Source organism: Osmerus eperlanus, chromosome 10 (assembly GCF_963692335.1).
Source record: "Osmerus eperlanus chromosome 10, fOsmEpe2.1, whole genome shotgun sequence".
NCBI lineage: Eukaryota > Metazoa > Chordata > Actinopteri > Osmeriformes > Osmeridae > Osmerus > Osmerus eperlanus.
In genome coordinates, this window is record NC_085027.1 from 6236944 (window position 1) to 6256667 (window position 19724).

The 19724-nt window shown below is 44.2% G+C and overlaps 3 protein-coding genes across 5 annotated transcripts in view; 1 reads left to right on the top strand and 2 right to left on the bottom strand.

Annotated features, from left to right (window-relative positions):
* Nucleotides 1-216: 216 nt before the first annotated feature.
* Nucleotides 217-1360, bottom strand: ss18l2 (ss18, like 2). The gene is made up of 4 exons (XM_062472019.1): nt 990-1360; nt 778-854; nt 568-649; nt 217-475 (listed from the first exon to the last, which is right to left on the bottom strand). The coding sequence occupies exons 1-4, from the start codon at nt 1056-1058 to the stop codon at nt 389-391; spliced, it is 315 nt and encodes a 104-aa protein (XP_062328003.1). The 5' UTR covers nt 1059-1360; the 3' UTR covers nt 217-388.
* Nucleotides 1361-3324: 1964 nt separating this feature from the next.
* Nucleotides 3325-7361, bottom strand: lsm14ab (LSM14A mRNA processing body assembly factor b). Its single transcript, XM_062471414.1, has 10 exons — nt 7014-7361; nt 6348-6511; nt 6048-6195; nt 5764-5955; nt 5547-5639; nt 5202-5378; nt 4809-4980; nt 4553-4585; nt 4215-4455; nt 3325-4103 (listed from the first exon to the last, which is right to left on the bottom strand). The coding sequence occupies exons 1-10, from the start codon at nt 7132-7134 to the stop codon at nt 4080-4082; spliced, it is 1365 nt and encodes a 454-aa protein (XP_062327398.1). The 5' UTR covers nt 7135-7361; the 3' UTR covers nt 3325-4079.
* A 733-nt stretch (nt 7362-8094) lies between these two features.
* LOC134028079 (transcription initiation factor TFIID subunit 4-like) overlaps nt 8095-19724 on the top strand; it is a 51606-nt gene continuing 39976 nt past the window's right edge. Inside the window, exons 1-8 of one of the 3 annotated variants that reach the window (XM_062471413.1) lie at nt 8095-9506; nt 10541-10695; nt 13601-13750; nt 14439-14561; nt 14915-15004; nt 15707-15901; nt 17564-17630; nt 18428-18542. In XM_062471413.1, the coding sequence (XP_062327397.1) occupies nt 8189-9506; nt 10541-10695; nt 13601-13750; nt 14439-14561; nt 14915-15004; nt 15707-15901; nt 17564-17630; nt 18428-18542 (2213 nt within the window). In that variant the 5' untranslated portion in view covers nt 8095-8188. The remainder of the gene's footprint in view (nt 9507-10540; nt 10696-13600; nt 13751-14438; nt 14562-14914; nt 15005-15706; nt 15902-17563; nt 17631-18427; nt 18543-19724) is intronic. The other 2 variants (XM_062471411.1, XM_062471410.1) reach the window with 2 other exon arrangements.

Here is a 19724-nt window from a genome sequence, read left to right on the forward strand (position 1 = left end):
TTTCTTTACAATTGTGAATTTCACATGTAACTATTTGGTGATGGTGACCTACCAGTTGTTTCAAAAGGTGATGTCCTGCTGGAGAAGTTGTTCTTGTCTTAGTTTGGTGTGGGGAAAGCTGAAACTGCCTGGCAGATGATAACATAGCCAGTCTTACAATAGTACCAGAATCACACTTTTTCACTCAATGTAGCATATATTGCGGTTAAACAAATATACGGTTTGAATACAAGTAACGTTTATTATACCAGTTACTAACAATGGGATTCACAATGGTGAATAACGTTTTTGCATGGTGACCTGAAAATAATTGTACGTGAACAATGAAATGGCACAGGTAGAAAATAGTAGGGTGTGGGAGATTGTTGACGGTGTCAATCATGCATCATCAAGGAATTAAGTCTTTGATGTCAACTGTCCCGTGCTGTCCATTCAGGGAGTTACATTCTGATGGTTCTACGTTTTTGCCGGATGTCTGGAAATAAAATGTGGAATACATTCGAATAAGTGAGTTGCTCAATGCAGTAGTATTCAATGGTGAGGGTAGTTACTAGTAAGGCAACGTACGTTTGAGTTTGAAACCAAATCCGGACTGGCATCTGCAATTGTTCCCAAATAAACGATGTTACGATGCAATATTTGTTGATACCTGGATGAACAGAAATCATAGAATATATAAGGATTGATCATGCCGTGCCGAATTATGTTATAAATAGTTCTACATGAACAGGTTCCAGAGTGGGTGCGTTTTTAGCTAGCAGCCTAGTTGTGACTTACTGTACACATTCCATAGCTCTTCCTTTTTGCATGTATTCTGTTATACACCGCACCAGCTGGTCATTTTCGTCCAATAACTGTACATTGTAAAAAATAAATAAACAATACCAAGGTTCAGTAAATTGCATTTTATTCTTGCTACTCCCACTGCTGGCAGGAAAGGTTTAGCTAACGTTAGCTAGTATCGAGTTCAGCTTCCGAGTTTTACTTACTCTTTGTATTGTTTCCTGGTTGATTTTCGCTTTCCCTCTTAGTCTTTTTGGTACGAAGACTACAGACATTTTGACAAAATAATAAATACTTGTGCTTAAAGACAACGCAAACCGTAATTAATCTTCGCTAATGTTAGCTATTAGGCTACTAGCTAGCTCATGCTAGACACAGTGCAGTACCGTCTGAATGCGCATGGCAAAACAAGCTGCGCGCATGGAGACGGCAAAATAACTGGTATTTTATGTAGCTAGTTCTTATGACAAGCGTTCTCATCCGAAAGAGCAAAACATTGAAAATCAATAGACCTACTATATGCAACTCCTCCTACTTTACTTCTATTTTTCAGAAGCATCGCCACCTAGAGCATGTAGAATGAATACAGGCCGAAACATGCCGCGTTCATGTCGTCCAAAATGAATGCAGGTCGTCTAACAGGCAGAGGGACTACGAGCCCTAAATACAGGAGTTTTAGGCACTGTTGATCACTGTATTAAAATCACACTTTGTAACTAGGTAAACTACTTAAGACAATACACTTGAAACAATCCTCTTGATTAATGCGTTATGGTGCTCCAAAGCACTCATGTTTAGACGTCCTGGCATCACTGCTTCATTTAATTCTCTTTGTAAAAAATTGTACAAGTGCATTGGAATTGTTTCACCCGCTGCAGTTTCCTACCAGTCAATTTTTAATCCTATATGGTTCTGAATCTTAATTTATACATATATACATCCTGAGCAAATTAACACACACAAAAAACACAGGAGCCATTTATATTGAACAACTGTTTATTTTAATAGTCTGTAAAAACCCAGTTTGCTGAGGGCAGCCCACTGAAAGTACACCATGCTGAGTTGTTAAGAAACAATATTTTGTTTACAAGTTCAGAGGTTGAGAGAGGTAACAAACATGAAAACAGCACTGCGTTATTGCAACAGCCCAAACTTAATACCTACTTTTCATGGATAAGACATGGTAATGATTAAGTGGCTGTCATGCAGTGTTCTGAGCTTTGAGAATCTGTACAATTTCCAGTCAAACAGCACATTTCTAACAGCATGATGCGTTTAATATCTGCTCCCACATTAAGATCAATGAGATTCATCTTGTAGTGCTATCAAATAGTACATCTTACATGTGTCAACTGAAAAAGTTATTATTGGAGGAGACATAACTCATCATTCTAGTAAGCCCCAAACATACTATTTTTCTTTGGGGGGGAACAGAAAATCCTGATCAAATACATTGTTCGCAATTCTGATCTCTTAATTTACTAAACTACTGCTAAGTCTGATTAACACCAGAAGAGAAATTAAATAGAAAATATGTCAAAATGCTGAACAATCGACTGCAATAGAACCACAAGGACAAGGCAGGGAATACATCTACCGCGTGACACAAACACTATCAATTAGAAATGCTGGCGTTTATAACTAGGGTAGAAAAAAGTTCAGAGGTTTCCCAAATTATTCATAAGCTTAACTCTTGTCATGTTATGTATTCATTTAGCACAGACACTTATCCAAAGCGACATTCAGATGGGGAATTGAACCCCTGACCTCTAGATCTGCAGTCAGATACCATTGAGCTACACCCACCCCTTGCACCCTTTGTGCTTTCTTACATGAAAAAGGCACTGGCCTGATTCCCCCAAGTCTTACAAACCAAAACCATTATTCCATAGAAGTCTAGGCCAAAGCCAGACAAAAACTGTGTTTCAAACACAAGTTCCCAAAACGCTTTGTTTGCACTGGTATAACTACTAAGAATAATCAAACCAATGATCCAATTTTACCATCACTGGGGGGGGGGGGATTAAGTTAACAATTCTTAACAGGCTCTTCCTTTTTTAATGTATTGGTATGTCAAACGGACTTAAATTATACTTCCATGTCAAATACATATCTGTGGAAAAGATGACAGACAGGAAATCATGGTGACGCAGGGCACTCCAAAGCAAGCCATAATTGGTGTAGAGTAGTCACCACTGCCTAAAAGTTCTATGACACCTACATGACATAATACAGACCCTGCAGGCACTACGTCTACGTTTAACAAAAAAAGAAAATTGTGAATTGTCAGCCCCATCACTGGATAAAAGTAACTGCAGTCATTGCTTAACCTCCATTAGCAATGGTAGAAATGTAATCGATGATATCGGCAATAGAAGAAAAGCAGTCTTCTCGATAACTAGATTACCAAATGCCCCGTCTAAAAACAAGAAATGAGTTAAAACCACTATTTGGGGTACAAAGAAAATTTTGCTAGAAATACATTCGATAATCAGTCCATTTAGGAAATGTTGGCAAACCATCCATATTAGTGAAAACCCATCTTATTCTTAAGTTTTATTCAGGATGTCCTTCCGTTTCTTTCCATGTATATAATGTCACATTACAAGTGTATCTGAATGAATAACTTTTTGAGGCAGAATCTCTAAAACAAAAGCCAAGTAAGCCCATGCAAGCCACAATCAACTTGATATACCCCAAAACACTGAAACAAGAATTTTCCTCCGACTAAAAAACTTGGCAAAAGTACAGCTGGATGTTTGAAATACTGGATAACTGGCTACCAAGATGTGTAGTAAGAGTATATTTAAAAACTGTAACCAAACAGGAAATGCAAAGGATTTTAGTGCTCCCAAGATACCTTACAGGATAAATCCCAAAAATAAAGCTATTTTTAAGTGATCGAAGTACTCATCACAGTATCAGCGGGCTTCTGCATACATCTTTACACATAACAGAACAATTTCAAATACAATTTCAGTAAGAAAGGAACTCGAATAGATGCAAAAATACTGAATAATTCCACGGAAGTAAGGTATTTACATGTGTACTTGTCCCTCTGATTACTGTATGTCAAACAAAGCTTAACATTTTCTCCAAAAAAACATTCCTTTGATTTAAAAAAGGAACTGGGTAAAGAAGCTGCATTCACACCCGTTGAAGTCGGTCAACCCCAGTGCTGGTGACAAATTTACAGAGTACATCTTCATTCTTGTTGTCAGAAGTTGAGACAAAAACAAATAACTGGACCTTGAAGGGCTACAATTCTTTTTGGATCCGATCTTGCCTATGAAGTACTACGCAGCCACTTTGTTATCCTTCTGGAAGAAACCAAAACAAGTTTAGACGAAAGCACAACACCCCAATTGTAACATTCATATTACACAGTGCACTGTGTGATGGTGTAAAACAGATGAACCCGAATGATTTACCCTGTATTCAAAGTCAGAGAACTGCTGGCCACCTCTGCCCCCTCTAAAGCCACCTCTGAAGCCAGGAGGGGCTCCACGGGGGGGACCAAAGGAGCCCCGGCTCGCCGAACGCCCACGCCCACCACGGAAGCCCATACCCCCTCGGCCACGGAACCCTCCCCGGCCTCTGTTGTGCCTCAGTGGGATCCCAAATGTCTCAGAGTTCATCCTCCTCTCTTCTGCCCAAGTCTGCCGTCGCTCCCTATTACAAACAAGGACATTAAACACAAAATCCCACAGAGCCAATAGAGATTATAGGGACACAAACAATTACGTCAACAGTCCATGTTCAGACTTACCTATTGAAGCCAGCGGCTCTTTCAGCTGCTTTCCTATGAAAGCAAATTAAAAACAGTTACTACAAAACTAACAGCCATTAACAAAAATATGCTTTCCATCAAGTTAACCGGCTGCTGTGTTTGCAAAATCAAGTTGAGGGCATTGAGAAGAATTATATTCAAAAACATCCAGCAACATGAGCTATACCACCTCTGCCACTTGTGCAACACGGGTGGTACCTCAATGACCACTAACTACAACAGGATGAAATCAAACCTTGTATCGTCACAAGAGATGTTGTCAAAGAAGGACTTGGACTTGTCATAGTAACAGCTGGATGCTGGTGCCTCTTCCTCCTCAACATTGCCTTCACTGTTTTGGGTTTCCACTCCAGAGTCCACCTTCTCCTCTCCGTTGAGAGCCTTATCTGCCTTTTCTGGTTTGTCATCTGTGTTTGCCGACATAACATCTAGCTTTAGAATAGTCTCTTACAAACTAGGTTAATACAAGTGCTGTCAAAAATATAATGGCAATGTTCTGGCCATGGTTAAAATCCTATTGTTCTGGTAATATTAATAATCAGAAAGGCACGACGGTCCTGTCAAATGAGGACTTGGAGATTTAGTAGTAACAGTTGGATGCAGTCAGATGAAATACCAGCCCTCGTACCTTTCAGTTTGAGTTTGCTCTGGAACTCCTTGTCAATCTCCTCCTTGTTAAACTGAGCATTGGCACTCTCAAAGTCAAAGTCTTCCTCAAACTTCATGGGCCCGTCCCTGCGGACAGTGAAGCGTCCCCTGCCACGGTGACCTCCTCCACGCCCACGCCGGGGAGGCTGGGGGCCAGCTGGGGGTGGGCACAGGCAGAAGAGGATACTTAACGCCATAGTAAAGCAATGTTTGCGTAACATGCTGGCAAAATAATCAGCTAGAATTCAAATGTGGACAAAAGACACTGATGCAAGACACCTATATGGTATATGACAATGAACAAGTCAACAAACAAGCCATTTACCCTGAAACCCACCACCTTGACGTCTATTGACTTCACGGTTATCGGCACCCCCTTGCTCAACATCTGGTCTGGACAGTTTTTGGACCTCAGGGCCTATAGATCAGAAAAAACAAAAGGTAAGAAGTAAAAGTGTATCTTTCTACATATAAACCATAGCTTATGTAGTAAAGTAAAATGTAGAATGTGTAGGACCAGGCTGGCCATCCTCATTCCTCACCCCGCCTCTGCTCCAGCAAGTCAGGGGGTCTCTGGCTTCCTGCAGTGGTAGAGGGCCTGGGTCCTGATGCTGCTGCTGGGATCCTTTGTCCCACTGGAACAGGTGGTGCTGAGACAACTGAAGGGGCAGTCTGCACAGCCTGCTCCAGGGTAGGGCTCTTCCTCAGAGGTTCACGCTGAGGGCTTGATCGCCCTGAGGGACCACAAAAAAAAACCTTGAGTGATGGTGAAAGCACCAACAGCAAGCAAAGGGGAAGGTCTTTAGGGAAGGAATGGCTCATCTACCTCCAACAACTGCTCCAAAAGGCTGGGGCACCAAAGGGGTGCAGCTGAACTGCTGGCTGTAGGGGGGAAGAGGTGCCCTGCTAAACGGAGCATATGACCCAGCTGGCTGGAATGATGCAGGAGGAGGATTGGTAGATCCGAGAGAGGACTGGGGAGAAAAATAAGTGGACAACATGCAGTGATAATTTAACTGACCACCACATTAATTATGCATTCAATTTAATTTGATTACAAACCTGATGTTTACATTCAAGTTCAATCATTCACAGCAGGAATAGTATTGTTTAAAGCATGTCTTACTTGAACAATGGCAGGGTCCTGTGGCAAAGAATTTGTGGCTTTGGGGGGCTCACAAACAGTAAGGTCCTTGATATCACTCCCCCTGAAGATGATGTACTCGAAGACTTCATCTCTTGGAGGAATGGGCCTGTCAGTGGGGCGGTCTTCAGTGCCAAAAGAACGGACTGTACAGGGAAATTGCAAAATTAATAATTACACACAATGAGTTTTAGATGTGGCAGTAACGTCATGTACTAAAATGAAAGGCCGCTACAATGCAGGACGTAAACAAAGCACAATACTACGAAGTGCGTGCGCATCACGCTAAAGCGCTACTTAGCTGGCTAGCCAGTAATAGTTCTAAGTGGCCAATGCCACGTAATTAAAAGTGATTAAGTCAGTTATGTTACAAGTAGCCTCGTACACCCAGTTACTGCCAAAATAGTTAAACAAACATTTGTATGCTAGCAAGCAAGTCGGTAAGCTAATGCTTGAAGTGCACGCGCGTCCAATTGTCGTGACAGCTAGGCTAGTTAGCAAGCTAGCTGACGTTAGCAAGTCAAGCTACAACATTAATACCAAGACAAAATGCGAACTGTGAATGTATTCGTACATCGGGTTAAAATAAAATCGCCAGTTATAGCTAAATACTGACTTTGACTATATCCTTGTTGGCCATGCACCTACCTTTAGCAAGCGCTACAGTCGAATTTTCTGTATCAATGGTATACAAAATTCCTTCATAGCGAATCTCGGCCTTCGAGACGAGGCTAATTTTACTGCCTATGTAGGGAGTCCCTCCACTCATTTTGCCCGCTGCTTAGTTTGTATGTTGACTATACAGGATAAAGTTTCTTGGCGTAAAATATCAGAAAGATGCTCTCTTTGTCTCCGTCAATCTATTTTTGCCAGTTCTTTCTTTCCACCAAGCTGCGCTACCACGACATGGCCGTTTTCATGTTTCTTGCACACGCACGCTGCAAAGAATGGTGGGTAATAGGTCTGTGTATGTTTAAGAGACATTCGTTTCCCTCACCCGGGCGCCCGTTGTTGCACCAGTGACAAGCTGTTATTCCATGACAAAAGCTACGCCCCGGTCAGACATGTGATGTGTATTCCTTTACCTAAATAAAACGAGTAACACTATAAGGTATCGCGATCTTGCATGGGATGTTGTTTCAACGGAATCGCCACTGACCACAGAACTGGGATAGGATTCGTTTCTCATCCAAATACCACTCGACCAAGGAATTACATTTTTGTACCGTTATTGCTTTTTTCGTAACTGCTACACATATACATCTCAATCTACAGTAGCATTCAACGAAAAACACAACATTTAGAATAGACTAAATCTATTCAAAATATATATAAAAATATATATAAAAAATAGGGTTATTCGTTTTTTTTCTCTCTCTCTCCCCCCCCCCCCCCCTCATCTATGAACTAGACATTCTCTGATTCTCCATGATTAGAGATTTGATATTTATTCCCACAATGCCTAGTAACACGCATGCGTTTTGACCCACACGAAAAAAAAATCGATGGAATTTGAGATGGGAGCTTTGAATCTACAAACGAAATTGAATCTTTCAGTTCAAATCTTCTAATCAGATTTGCTATGGATTTTTGGAGATACAGACAACTACTTAATGCTGGTGCTAAATGTCTGCTAATGTAATTGTGTGCCAAGTTTGAAATGTAAACAGTAATTACGCCCTGCATATTGTATCTCCGTATTTTATCAGACAATGGTGATTCAAACTCTTGGATCTTTAATATAAACAATTCAGTAGTCGGTTCATTGAGAAGATTCGAATCGTTCAAACTGTACATCACTAGACAGAGCTCTGTGATGAAACATGGCGGGCGCCTCCGACCCCCTGGAAGATATGCTCTTTTCAGAGGTGGACGAAAAAGCTGTGAGCGATCTGGTGGGTTCTCTAGAGTCACAGCTTGTTGGCCAAAGCAACCCAGCAGGTTCCCATTCGGAGAAAAGAGGCGTTGGGTCTACAGGCAATGCAAACCACCACTTAGGAAAAACGCCACCTGCCCAAGTGGGCACTACACTAGAACAGCAACAACAACAAGGACAACATAAATCTGATATGCACCAGGAGACGAACTCTAAAGAAATCGGCGCCGAAAAAACAATTACATCCTCATCACCAAGTTCCGTTCCGTCCTTTGGCGAGGCTTCCAGCACCTCAGGCACCAGTGTAGACGCTAGCTCGAGCGGTTTGCAATCACATGGAACATCCATCACAACACAGCCTGCATCTGGTGTGGCAACTTTGCCATCACCGCTAGTCAGCATCAGCACCGCCAGTTCTAGGAGATCTACTTTGGACTCCGATGAGACGTCAACAGACACCGATTCACCAAGAAAACGCATAACTGCCTCACTAAGGAGTGCTTCTGCTCGAATACAGACTTTGAACGGTAACGCAGTAACGTCAAAGAGGAATAGCAATACAGCTAGAACGGAAAGTGTTAGCGCAGTGGCTAGCGGGGCAACTGGCGATAACTCATGTCGGACCGTTACAGCTTGTGTAAATACAACGACTTTCACTGTATCTCACTCCAGCATCACAGCAGGTCAAACAGCGATTGCTTTAGATAGAGGGACTCCTACTATTGCATTGCATAGACTCCCTAGTCACATTGTAGCTAGCATAGCACAGAATGGAAATGGCACGACCGTATCGGCCTTGGTCGAGCAAGGCGCACGGATAGGACCTATCGGCTCTGCAGCAACTTTCCAAGCGAATTACAATAAAGAGGGAACCGACACAGGTGCTTCGAAACAGGATTCTCTTGCGCAGTCCAAAACTGTTGTGTCCAGTCAGTCTGGTGCTGTTAATTCTGTAATAAATGCTGTATCCACTCCGTCTCCTGTCTTCAACCCATCCACAAGCCAGACTACTGTTGCTACTCCTGTAACACTTACGGGGATGTCAAAAACTTCAACAAGTGTGGCAGGGCAAATTATCACGACATCCGCAGGAATGGTTAGGCCCACAACACCCTCAGCGGCACCTGCAGTGGCAACCCCGACACAGCCCCAGCTTCGACCTGGACTCTCTGCGCCTCAAAGGATTGTAGCTCCCCAGCTGATTGTCAGGCCTCCTCAGCAGCAGACGACCATTCAGCTGCCCCCTGGGTTTACCATCCCACAGGGTAAGGCTTTCGGGAGACTTGACGACTCGCTCAAATGGGTGACAAGAAATGTGTTCAAACTAGTTTACTATATTTATTTCATGTAAAAAAAAAAAAAAATTCTGAAGGGGGCTTATGACAGTATGATTGAAGTTATAGAATACATATGAGCATGCACGATTTTTGTTCAAAGAAAATCCAGGGGAAAGTCACCTGATCCCACTTGTCAACTGTCTACTTTAGACCATTATCACAAACAGTTTATTACTAATTCAAGCACAAGAGAAGGTTATGAGAGCGATAATACACAAATACCCCCTTGAAAACACAATCTTCTCTCTTTCTGTATTCTTGTCTCGAACCTGTTGCCAAGAGTTGCAGAAGGCACATGAAAGAGCCACCACAGTTCCTTACACAACACTGCTGGCTTTGGGGAAGGAGAATACCCCTGCTACATTACCTTTGTACAGAAATGTGTCATGCTGCCTCATGAACTATCACTCTGTTAAAGCTCCTCTGCAATAAAAAAAACATCAGTTGACCAGAGTCTATGGTTTGACTTGAGCTTACTCAAAGATAACAGTAATGGTCATAACAGTCAAACAATGTTTTGCATCACTTTGCAAGCTAATCTCTTGAATATGAAATAACATTCACCCCAGTGTTGTCAAATGGTTGGGGAGCTATATCCCGATACATAGAAATGTATTATTGATGATGTTGCCTGGTCAGTCTTACAAATTATCTAGGCTGTTCATATCAAGATGGCATATAGATATCTTTCAGTGGGCTTACTGGGATTCTAAGGAAAATTATTTAATGAGCTTATTATTTTACTAAGCGGTCAGTTACTCCAGTGGTGTAGTTGTGATATGTTGATACAATGTATTATAGTACCAACATGACTTTTTGACTATTTCTCATATGTTTTGACACACATTTTTTTTCTGTGTGAATGAGTAATGAATAAAATGCCAGGCAAACCAGTTGTTCTATGGTGTTCAGCAGATAATGTTGTGGTTCTGTGTGTTCTACGTGTCTCCTCCATTGTGCAGGAATGGTGTTGGTGCGCACTGAGATGGGCCAGCTGGTCATGGTTCCCCAGCAGGCCCTAGCCCAGGCCCAGGCACAGGCCCAGGCCCAAAACAACATCTCCCCACGACCTGCCACCCCCACGGCGGGAACTACCTTCAGAGTGACCACCCCACAGGTAAGATCCACCTCCACCATTAACACCAGCACTACCACCTGTAACATCCCTCGCTCCACAGGAAGAGGAAAATGGAAACACACAAAAGATTAAACAATTTAATTTGTTAAGATCAATTGATGCTAAATATTTTTGGGTCATTGACCATTTTCTTTCAGAAATTCGAGCACTTAATAGTCAAACAAATAAAAAGCAAGGTGGAAGTGTTGTGGTATATGATGATAAGAGGTATGTGGTGGATCAGGTTTATATTATAAGTTACTTTTTACTTTTTTAGTAGGTGAATAGGAATATAATGCTGTTAGTGTTAATAGGACTGGTATTTGAATGGCAACTTGAGCTAAAATTGGTGTTGTCTGCCCCCTAGCTGTCTTTTCTCATAACTTCACATATCCTGGGAAGAGAAAGAAGAGTATATACTAGGATTTATTCTGCAGATGTCAGTGTAGTTCATTGTGTTCAACTATATCGATCACTTGTCAACAAAATACCATGCTTTTGAGGTTTTTAAAGACTTCGACTGGACTGTGGGTACAGTGTGGACTGATCTGGTCGACTGGACTGGTCTTGCTGAGTAATCTTATGATGCTTGTATTATACATACAGAGGTTTGTATTATATACCAATTTATAAAAAATAAATAAAAAGGGCTAATCACACAGGAATTGATTCATGCTGTAACTCAATTGTATTGAATACATCTTTCTAAATATTTAATCTATATATCCAAAAATATTTGATATCCCGCTCCTCTAAATTACTCTACTGGGTCTTTTTTTAAATGTAATGAGGTGTTGAATATTTAATAGGTTTTTGCGGATAATCTCCTGAAAAAGTCAATCATTAGTAATTGTTAGCTAATAAACAAAGGAAACCCAGAATTGTTCTGTTTATGATCATGGTGTGGCCAGAGCCATAGAAAAAGATTATATTATATTTACTTTTTATATGGCTCTGTGTGTGGCTAGGCAGCTCCATTGGATGAATCATCTATCATGTTTCTTACAGGTTAGGATCCTCCAAAACCAATTAAATTAAATGAAATACAGTCGACTCTATTGTGTAATGAGCTCTTTAATGCTTTTCCAGGACCTTGGCTCAATTAATATGTAGCTTATTGTTTTATTTTAGCTTACTGTTTGTCATCTGAAGGTCAATTACCATTTTTAAAGGGTTAGGGTTAGTCACTGTCAAATACTTGTATGGACTTAACCCATACATTAGATTAAGTTCCGACGCTTTGACAAATCAGATCCAATTACTTTCAAATATGTTCATGTAATGGATCTCTGTGAGTAACCCAAGTCTGTACCACTATCTTTAACAACTACTAGTCAGTCACTAGCATGGAAAAAGCACCTGTGTAGTCAATTACAAGGAAATATCAGTAGGTGGCACCATTTCCTTCACAATGTTCAGAATACAACCCACAATTGATTTGCTGAAGGTTATCCATTAAAACAGGGCAATTTGCAAACAAGTATTTGCCACCTATATGCTGTTATTTCATTTTCCCATGGTATCCATGAACAGAGGCATGGTTGAGTCTCCATCTAATATCTAGCTGACCTAAGATACATGAAATGTTTTTTGCTATAATTAGAATCAAATCTAACCCTGTGATCACTGTGTCTTTGTGCTACCCTTTAGCCAGAGAGGAACAGTGGTACAGTGAGAGTTGTGAAGAATCCGACTCTGACACTCTTATCAGATCACTGAGACGCTCCATTGCCATCAACACAGGAAAAGCAGAGCCGGGATATGAAAGCAAACTGGGGTGTATTCCCAGTGCTGCTCGGTGCCGGGCTGTCACTCTCCTGTGACCGCGAGGGAGAACGGAAGGCTTCCCAAGCTTCCTTCCATGAGCGTTAAATCATTCATCATCCAACTGCCTGATTGTTTTAAAAAGCTAACAGTGCTTTAGCTTTCCTGCTTGAGCGACAGGGAAGGCTGGTGAGGGTGTTGCTGGCGGTGCAAAGCACCCTCAGGCTCCCCCCCCCCCCCCCCCCCCCCCCGTCTCTTCCCTCCCCTACCTACCCTCCTGGGCCCCTCAGTGCACATTCTTTGAGCCCACAAAACTTTTGGCAAAGGAGAGACATCAAGAAGGGGCCCTCTTAATCCCTCCTCCTCCCCTGGTTGGGGCTCTGTGTGTGTGTGTGTGGGTGTGTCTGTATCTGTGTGAATGTGAGGCGAGAGCCAGCACCCTGGACCAATGTCCAGGCTGGCAGAATGGGCAATGTGCCCTCTGAGCCGAGGGGCACCAGCATGGTGCCATGGTAGTTACCATACCCAGCCCTCTCCCTCACACCAAACCCCTTCCTTTACCATGGATAATTGCTGTAAGGAGAGACTTTAGATGGTAGCACATGATAATATTAGGTAAACACTCACTGATCAGCTTCACTCTATAAGCTAGTCTACCATCCTTTGATCACTATTGGCCCACCTTGTGAGCAAACACCGTAGGTCCCTCTGTTAGGCAGCTTTCGGTTATCTTACCTGACCAGTAAAAAAGTATTCTGCTTGAAATAGTGTATGAAAAGATTACATTTGTAGTCTTTTAGTGTCCTAGTGGGTGGCCTGTTCAACAGAGAGTTTTGGGAAAGGTCAGGGGTCAGTCCAAGGTGTGAATCCTAGCATGTGTATGTACTGGACCATTCCAAAATCATTTAAAAACTTTTCTCAGTCAGGTGATGCTATTATTGGGAAGAGCTGCTCTGCCCCCCCCCCCCCCCCCCCCCACACACAAACACACACACTTCATCTCTGTTAAGCGATGTCCACTGAAGTCAGGACACCCGATGTGACAGGAACACCATGCCGCCTCCCTCCTGTTCTCTGTGGCCTTGCTGGAAGGGAGACGTCACGTCCTGTTTATCTCTCTGTCTGCTCCTTGCTTTTCCAGAAGGGCCCCGTGGCGCCAGCCGTGGCGGTGACGGCTCCTCAGCAGGCCCCTGCAGTCCTGCCCCCCCAGGCCCAGGCCGCCTCGCAGCCAGCCCTGCCCCCGCAGACCACCAACGCTCCGACGGGCCCCGGAGCCGCTGCCGTCTCCCAGGTCTGTGCTCCGTGGTTGAGGTGGGGCTTGGGCTACGCCATGTCCCCCCCTCCCTGTGGCTTCCCCTGGCCCCAGCGCTGTCACAGCTGCCAGCAGGCTGGCTGTGTCACCACCCTCCCCGGCCTCACACAGCTGGGCACGGGACAAAGACTCAGACACACACATGAGCAGACACAAAACACCACCATCCACAGCTTCACACAGCTGGGTACATGCAAACCTCTCACACACAGTAATATGCTAGCAGGCAAACAAACACAGGCATATACACACACAAATCTGAACATGCTCACACACACGCACACAATTCCTATCTCTCTTTTTCCCTCTCACCTTTTCCTTCTTTCACTTTCTGTCCCTCTCTCTCTTCCACTCTATCAATCTCTCCTTCATAAGAACTACTGCTCATCTCCAGGCTAGAGTACACTGACTGATACCATTGGCTCGCACTAAGGACAGGTGCCATATCTTATTTGGCAGCCAAGATGATTTCACAGCGCATGAAGTATGCAAGTGCAGGCCTCAGAGTTGTATTTCATGCCATTTTCACCAGTGGTTTGATGATTTTATATCTGATGTAAAGTAGTTAGTATACAGAAGATATGCAGTAAATAAAATGGGATTGGATACAGTGGATTTATAGTTATATGTTTTGAATGTGAGGTAAAAGGTTTGTCTACCTTTCTAGGAGATGCAGGAAAACGTGAAGAAATGTAAGAACTTCCTGGCCACGCTCATCAAACTGGCGTCTCACAACTCTCCTTCTCCTGACACTTCACGTAATGTGAAGGCCCTCGTGCAGGACCTACTGGTGAGCCTCAGTCTCCCATAATATCACAGTCTCACAAACTGGAATACAGGGAAAACTCATTTTTGTGTCTTTAGAGAGTATTAAAGTAGTATGAGAGTCATTGTAAATCATTTTTTTATGTCATGTATTCATTTCCCCTCTAGATGTCAGCACAAAACTCTAAGCAGGTCCGCTTGACATGGTCTTAATAATTAATAGAATCCAGTGGGATATTAATTTTTTATACCAGTGTCAAAAATGCCTGTGAGGAGGTGATTTCCTCTCCCTGTTCCCACAGCCTGCTCCAGTTAACCTCGGTGACCTTGACTGGACTGTGTTTATTCATCCTCTGTCATCCCCTCATACATCATCAGGATGCTAAGATCGAACCAGAGGAGTTCACCAACCGGCTACAGCTGGAGCTCAAGTCATCCCCCCAGCCTTACCTGGTGCCCTTCCTGAAGGTGGGTACAGCACGGAAACCGACACCCCTGATAGGCATACCGACAGACAGACAGACATACAGGAAGACAGATAGAGAGACAGACAGACAGATATACAGGAAGACATATAGAGAGACAGACAGACAGATATACAGACAGACAAAGGCAGGCACCTTGTGACGTACAGGACGCCTCACTCCAGCCTGAGTGTGACAGTGCTCTGCCCCCCCCCCCCCCCTTCCAGCACCCCGTGCCCGTAGCCAGCAGGCCCCCCCCACACCAGTTTGGTGAGCGTCACATCATGCCACCCAGCTTGCCAGTCAGCCACAAACACAGTGATGTTGTCATGCAATGTTAGGTCACACTTGTCATAACAAACCCCTGCCTGGAATAGTTTGGACGCAGACAGACCTGCATCAATATTGCAGGCCTGACTGCCACTAAGCTTAGAGTACACGTTACTAAGAATATCAGATTATTAAATGATTCATTATGTCATTCATATATGTCAGTTACAACTCATAGTTTAAGCTTTCATCATTCTTTTTAGCTTTTGGCATTATCTGAGTGAACATACATTTTTTGGTAGATGGCATACAAACACAACAGTTTGAAAATAAAAATGTTATAATCCTCATGAATGCCGTATTGTATATCTAGGAGAAAACATGTTGCCTGTGCATAAAAAAACCTTCCTGTGTTCCTCTGCTGTGTGGTCAACAGAAGAGTCTCCCAGCCCTGCGGTTGTCTCTGCTCAGCAGTCAGCATTCCCTGACCCAGCCTCCCCAGCAGCAGAAACCCCCGCCCACAGCTTCCATGCCAGCCATCGTTGCTGGGCCAGCTGTCCGTGTGCGCCAGCCCAACAGCATAGCCGCTACCGGGGCCGGGGCGCTACCCGTCGGACACACAGCTGCCCTGGTGGGTAGCTGTAGCCTGGCACAGCGGGCATCACGTCGGCAGTGTTAGATTCCGTGTTTGTGTGGCCAGGATTTATGCATTAGAGATAGCCTCTGTGTTAGCATGGCCAGGAGTCATGTTAGCTGTGAGCCAGGCTCCTGGAGCAAGCATGACACCCCCTCATATGAGTCACAGGACAAGTGGGTTGAGCTGAGGGAAAACACTGTTGTTTTTAAACCGCAAAGGCTGTTTTCATCCTTTTTCACTCAGCTACAGTGAACAGGATATCAAGGTTTTACTGACAGTTTGTTTAATTTCGTAGCATCGATACAGTTATGAGAACTACAATGAACATTTAGTTATGAGAAATATAATATTGTTTATTTATTATTACACGTATATTAACACATTTATTATTCAGTTTTAGGACATCATTTAAAATAATTTGTCCAGTCAGTAGTTTGTCCAGTCAGGTAAACAGCCAACTGTTTAGGGTTAGGTAGGTAAGGTAGATAGATGAGTGGGTGTTTCTCTTGTCCCACTGTAATGGTGGGATCCCCCCCCCATGTGTGGGATCCCTGTGTGTTGTGCTCTCTCTTAGTCTCCCTCTGACTGTGTCGATTCTCTGTCTTTCTGTCTCTACTTCTCCCTCCGGTCGCCGGGGACACACTGGCAGGTGTAGTCAGGGTGCAGCTCTGTGAGATGCTGCTGCCAGTAGTGGGTGAAGAGAGGGAACTAGGTCAACTCTGGGTCAATGAGGCTGCACCGAGGCATCAAAGCTCAGCGCAGAACCCGCCCACCCTTCCTTTACTCTTTCTCTGTCTCTCTCGCTCCGTCTCTTTCTCCCACCCACACTCTCTGTGTTCCTAAGACTTACCTCCACCCCTCTCTGACCTATCCACCCTCTCTGATACAGCACTGGCTGGATCGATGCTGTGTCATCTCTGCCATAGGTCACACATTAAAACATTTGTAAACTGTAGCCTCTGGTACAGCAACAGTCCGAGGCTGAACCCGGATGCCAAACTGTAGTACAGGAAGCTCTGTCTTCTTTACTGCAGACTCCCAAACAAGCCAAACTGTCTCAGCTTTCACAACTTTACCTGTGCTTTTCTCCAACTGTGTCGCAGCTTGGCCAGAGGTGCAACTCTTGCTGAATATATTTTTTGCTCTTCTCCAAAGCCCCTGGAGTGTCTCTGTGTGGGAAATGGCCGTGTATCTCTTTCAGGGCCTTGAACAGTAATATAGCATGTGTCAGGGAATGGGAAACAAGGCTAAAAAATATGCAGTGGAAAGCAAACTGGTGGGAATGGATGGCTGGGCCTGAGGCTCTGCTATAGGCTGCACGCTAGGAAGGAAGTGTCTCTATTAGTGCACAGCCCCCACCCCATGTGCACACGCACACACACACACATTTTCTCTCTGGCGCTACTTTTTTTAATGTTGTTCTCTTCCCACTGTCTTTGTCTCATGGCCAGAATAACCTACTCACACACATAGCGTACAACACTAAAGTCATTAAAGGCACTGTTCTGTGTATACTTGTATGCCAGTTCACGTAACAGTAAACTCACATTAACTTGTACTTAAAAACGAATCAGAAGCTGTCCATATCATAGATGAATATATTTTATCTTTTACCTTGGCTCATTTATTATTATTTCTCTCTCTCATTTTCTTCAGGGTGTCAAGCGAGCGGGCACTGCTGGCAGCCAAGTCCAGATGCCCTTGGTGATCACACAGACACGAGGTGGGCTGTGACGGCGTTCAGATGAGCTAAGAAGGCGTCGGTGTCTATCTATTCAGTCATCCATCATGTACACCTCAGACGAGCATGTCAGGGAATGCCCCTGTCATCCAATGTGTGTGTGTGAAAGGTGTGAGCATATAGGAGATAACAAGTGGTTTCTGTCCTGCTCCGGTCACTTAGCACACTCTCAAACACTACCTCCTCATGCTGACCCATACCACCTGGACACCACACTACTGTTTTGGTCTTTGTAGAATTGGTTTACAGTCAAGTGGGTGTTTTTTTGGTTTTGTGTGTGTGTGTGCACGCGTGCTTGTGTGATCAGAGTTGCATACAAATTCGATCTGCCCCTCTCCCATATTGCCCACAGTCAAAGATCTGTAGGTTGTTTTATGCCCATAAATTGGAACGCGGGGAAAAGTTCTAAAAATACTTTTTGCCTCTTGGCTAGGAACATGCCTGTTAAAATCAAGTTTAAATTCACTCTGGCAGTCCTTGTGCCTCTCCGGAAACGTGTCTCGGAGCAGGATGCGGCGTGGCCATGTAAGGAAGCGTGAGTCGGTGAGGCGCAGTGATATTGACAGAATGATGTTTCCCTATCCAAACCTGAGGAGAGTCTTAGCATTAGCTTCGCCTCCATCTCCCTCTCCCTTGTGAGATAGGCTTGGTTAAAGGTAGTCCCACAGACAAGAGGGTAGTTGATGTTGATCCAAAGGGACAGATGATGATAATATTACCTCTTGTTGTTGTCTTTACCACCCCCCCCCCCCCCCCCCCTCCTCCTCCTTCTTTCCCAGGCTTGATGGGGAAGGGAGCCACGATACAGGCGGGCAGGAGTCCCGGGGGCTTTGCCGTTCAGGGGTTGGGGAATCAGAAAAACAAGCTCAACGATCCTGGAGGCGGTACTTTCAGGTACAGGACCGACCACGCACTGGGAGAGAACGAGAGAGCGAGAGAGAGAGCGAGAGAGAGAGAGAGAGAGAGAGAGAGAGAGAGAGAGAGAGAGAGAGAGAGAGAGAGAGAGAGAGAGAGAGAGAGAGAGAGAACAAGGAGTGAGACTGTTCTGGACAGCCAGCACATGAGGGCAGCATTTCACTAATATGATCTAGATGACTACAGGCTACACTCTCAGCTAAGGCCAGGAGTTTCTCCTTCTCTGGCTGGTTGGCACTCTGCCTGGCTGTTTTGCTGGCTGACTGGCTGTGTGGCAGGCTGATTGACTGGCTCGCTCGATGGCTGTCTGGCTAGCAGGTGCTTCCCCCCCCCCCAACCCCCCCTGATCTTCCCTTTAGCAGCCTACACACACAAACACACACACAAACACACTCTCTCAGTCAGTAGACCATTCAGGGTCATTAACTTACACACTATTCTGTAAGATGTAAACCACAATAAACCTGAATGTTGAACGGGCCTTTTGTTGTATCAATAGCTGTTCATACATTAAAGGCTCAGATGGACAGTTAATGAACCAGTAAAGGTTTAGACCACACCACGGCTCCCTCTACTGCCCCAGGTAGCTTGCTGCATCTTGGCCAGTGCTGCTGTTTGTAGACAACAGCATTAGCAGTGCAGCTGCAGTACGTGTATGTCTGGCTGTGTGACAAGCATTCATGTGTGTCTGTGTTGTTGTGTGTGGATTACTGTCTGTCCATATGGTATGTAAATGTGTACAGGCCTGTGCGTGTATTTGTGGGTTCCTTTTGCGAGTTTAGGTCTGTTTCCCTGTGTGCAAGTGTGCAGTCCTATGTCTGTGTGCTTGTCTGTGTGTGCGTGTGTCAGGGATGGGGGTTGGAGAAGATGGCCCCTGTGTGACCAGGCCAGCGGGCTGAGTGGAGTCTAGGTCACATGGGCCAATGGGCTATGGGCCGGACTCCTGGGGGGAAAGTAGAGGCCTCGGGCCCTGATTGATAAACCAATAAATCTTTAGTGGCCTTGGTAATTAAGCTGTCAGGCCTGCTTGTTACTGACGACCTTTTCCCTCTGGTGCTTTTGTGTGTGTGTTTGTATGTGTGTGTGTGTGTTTGTGTGTCTGCCCCAATTTACCAAAAACACACCTTTATTGCATGTTTTCTAGTCAAATCAAATAGGGTT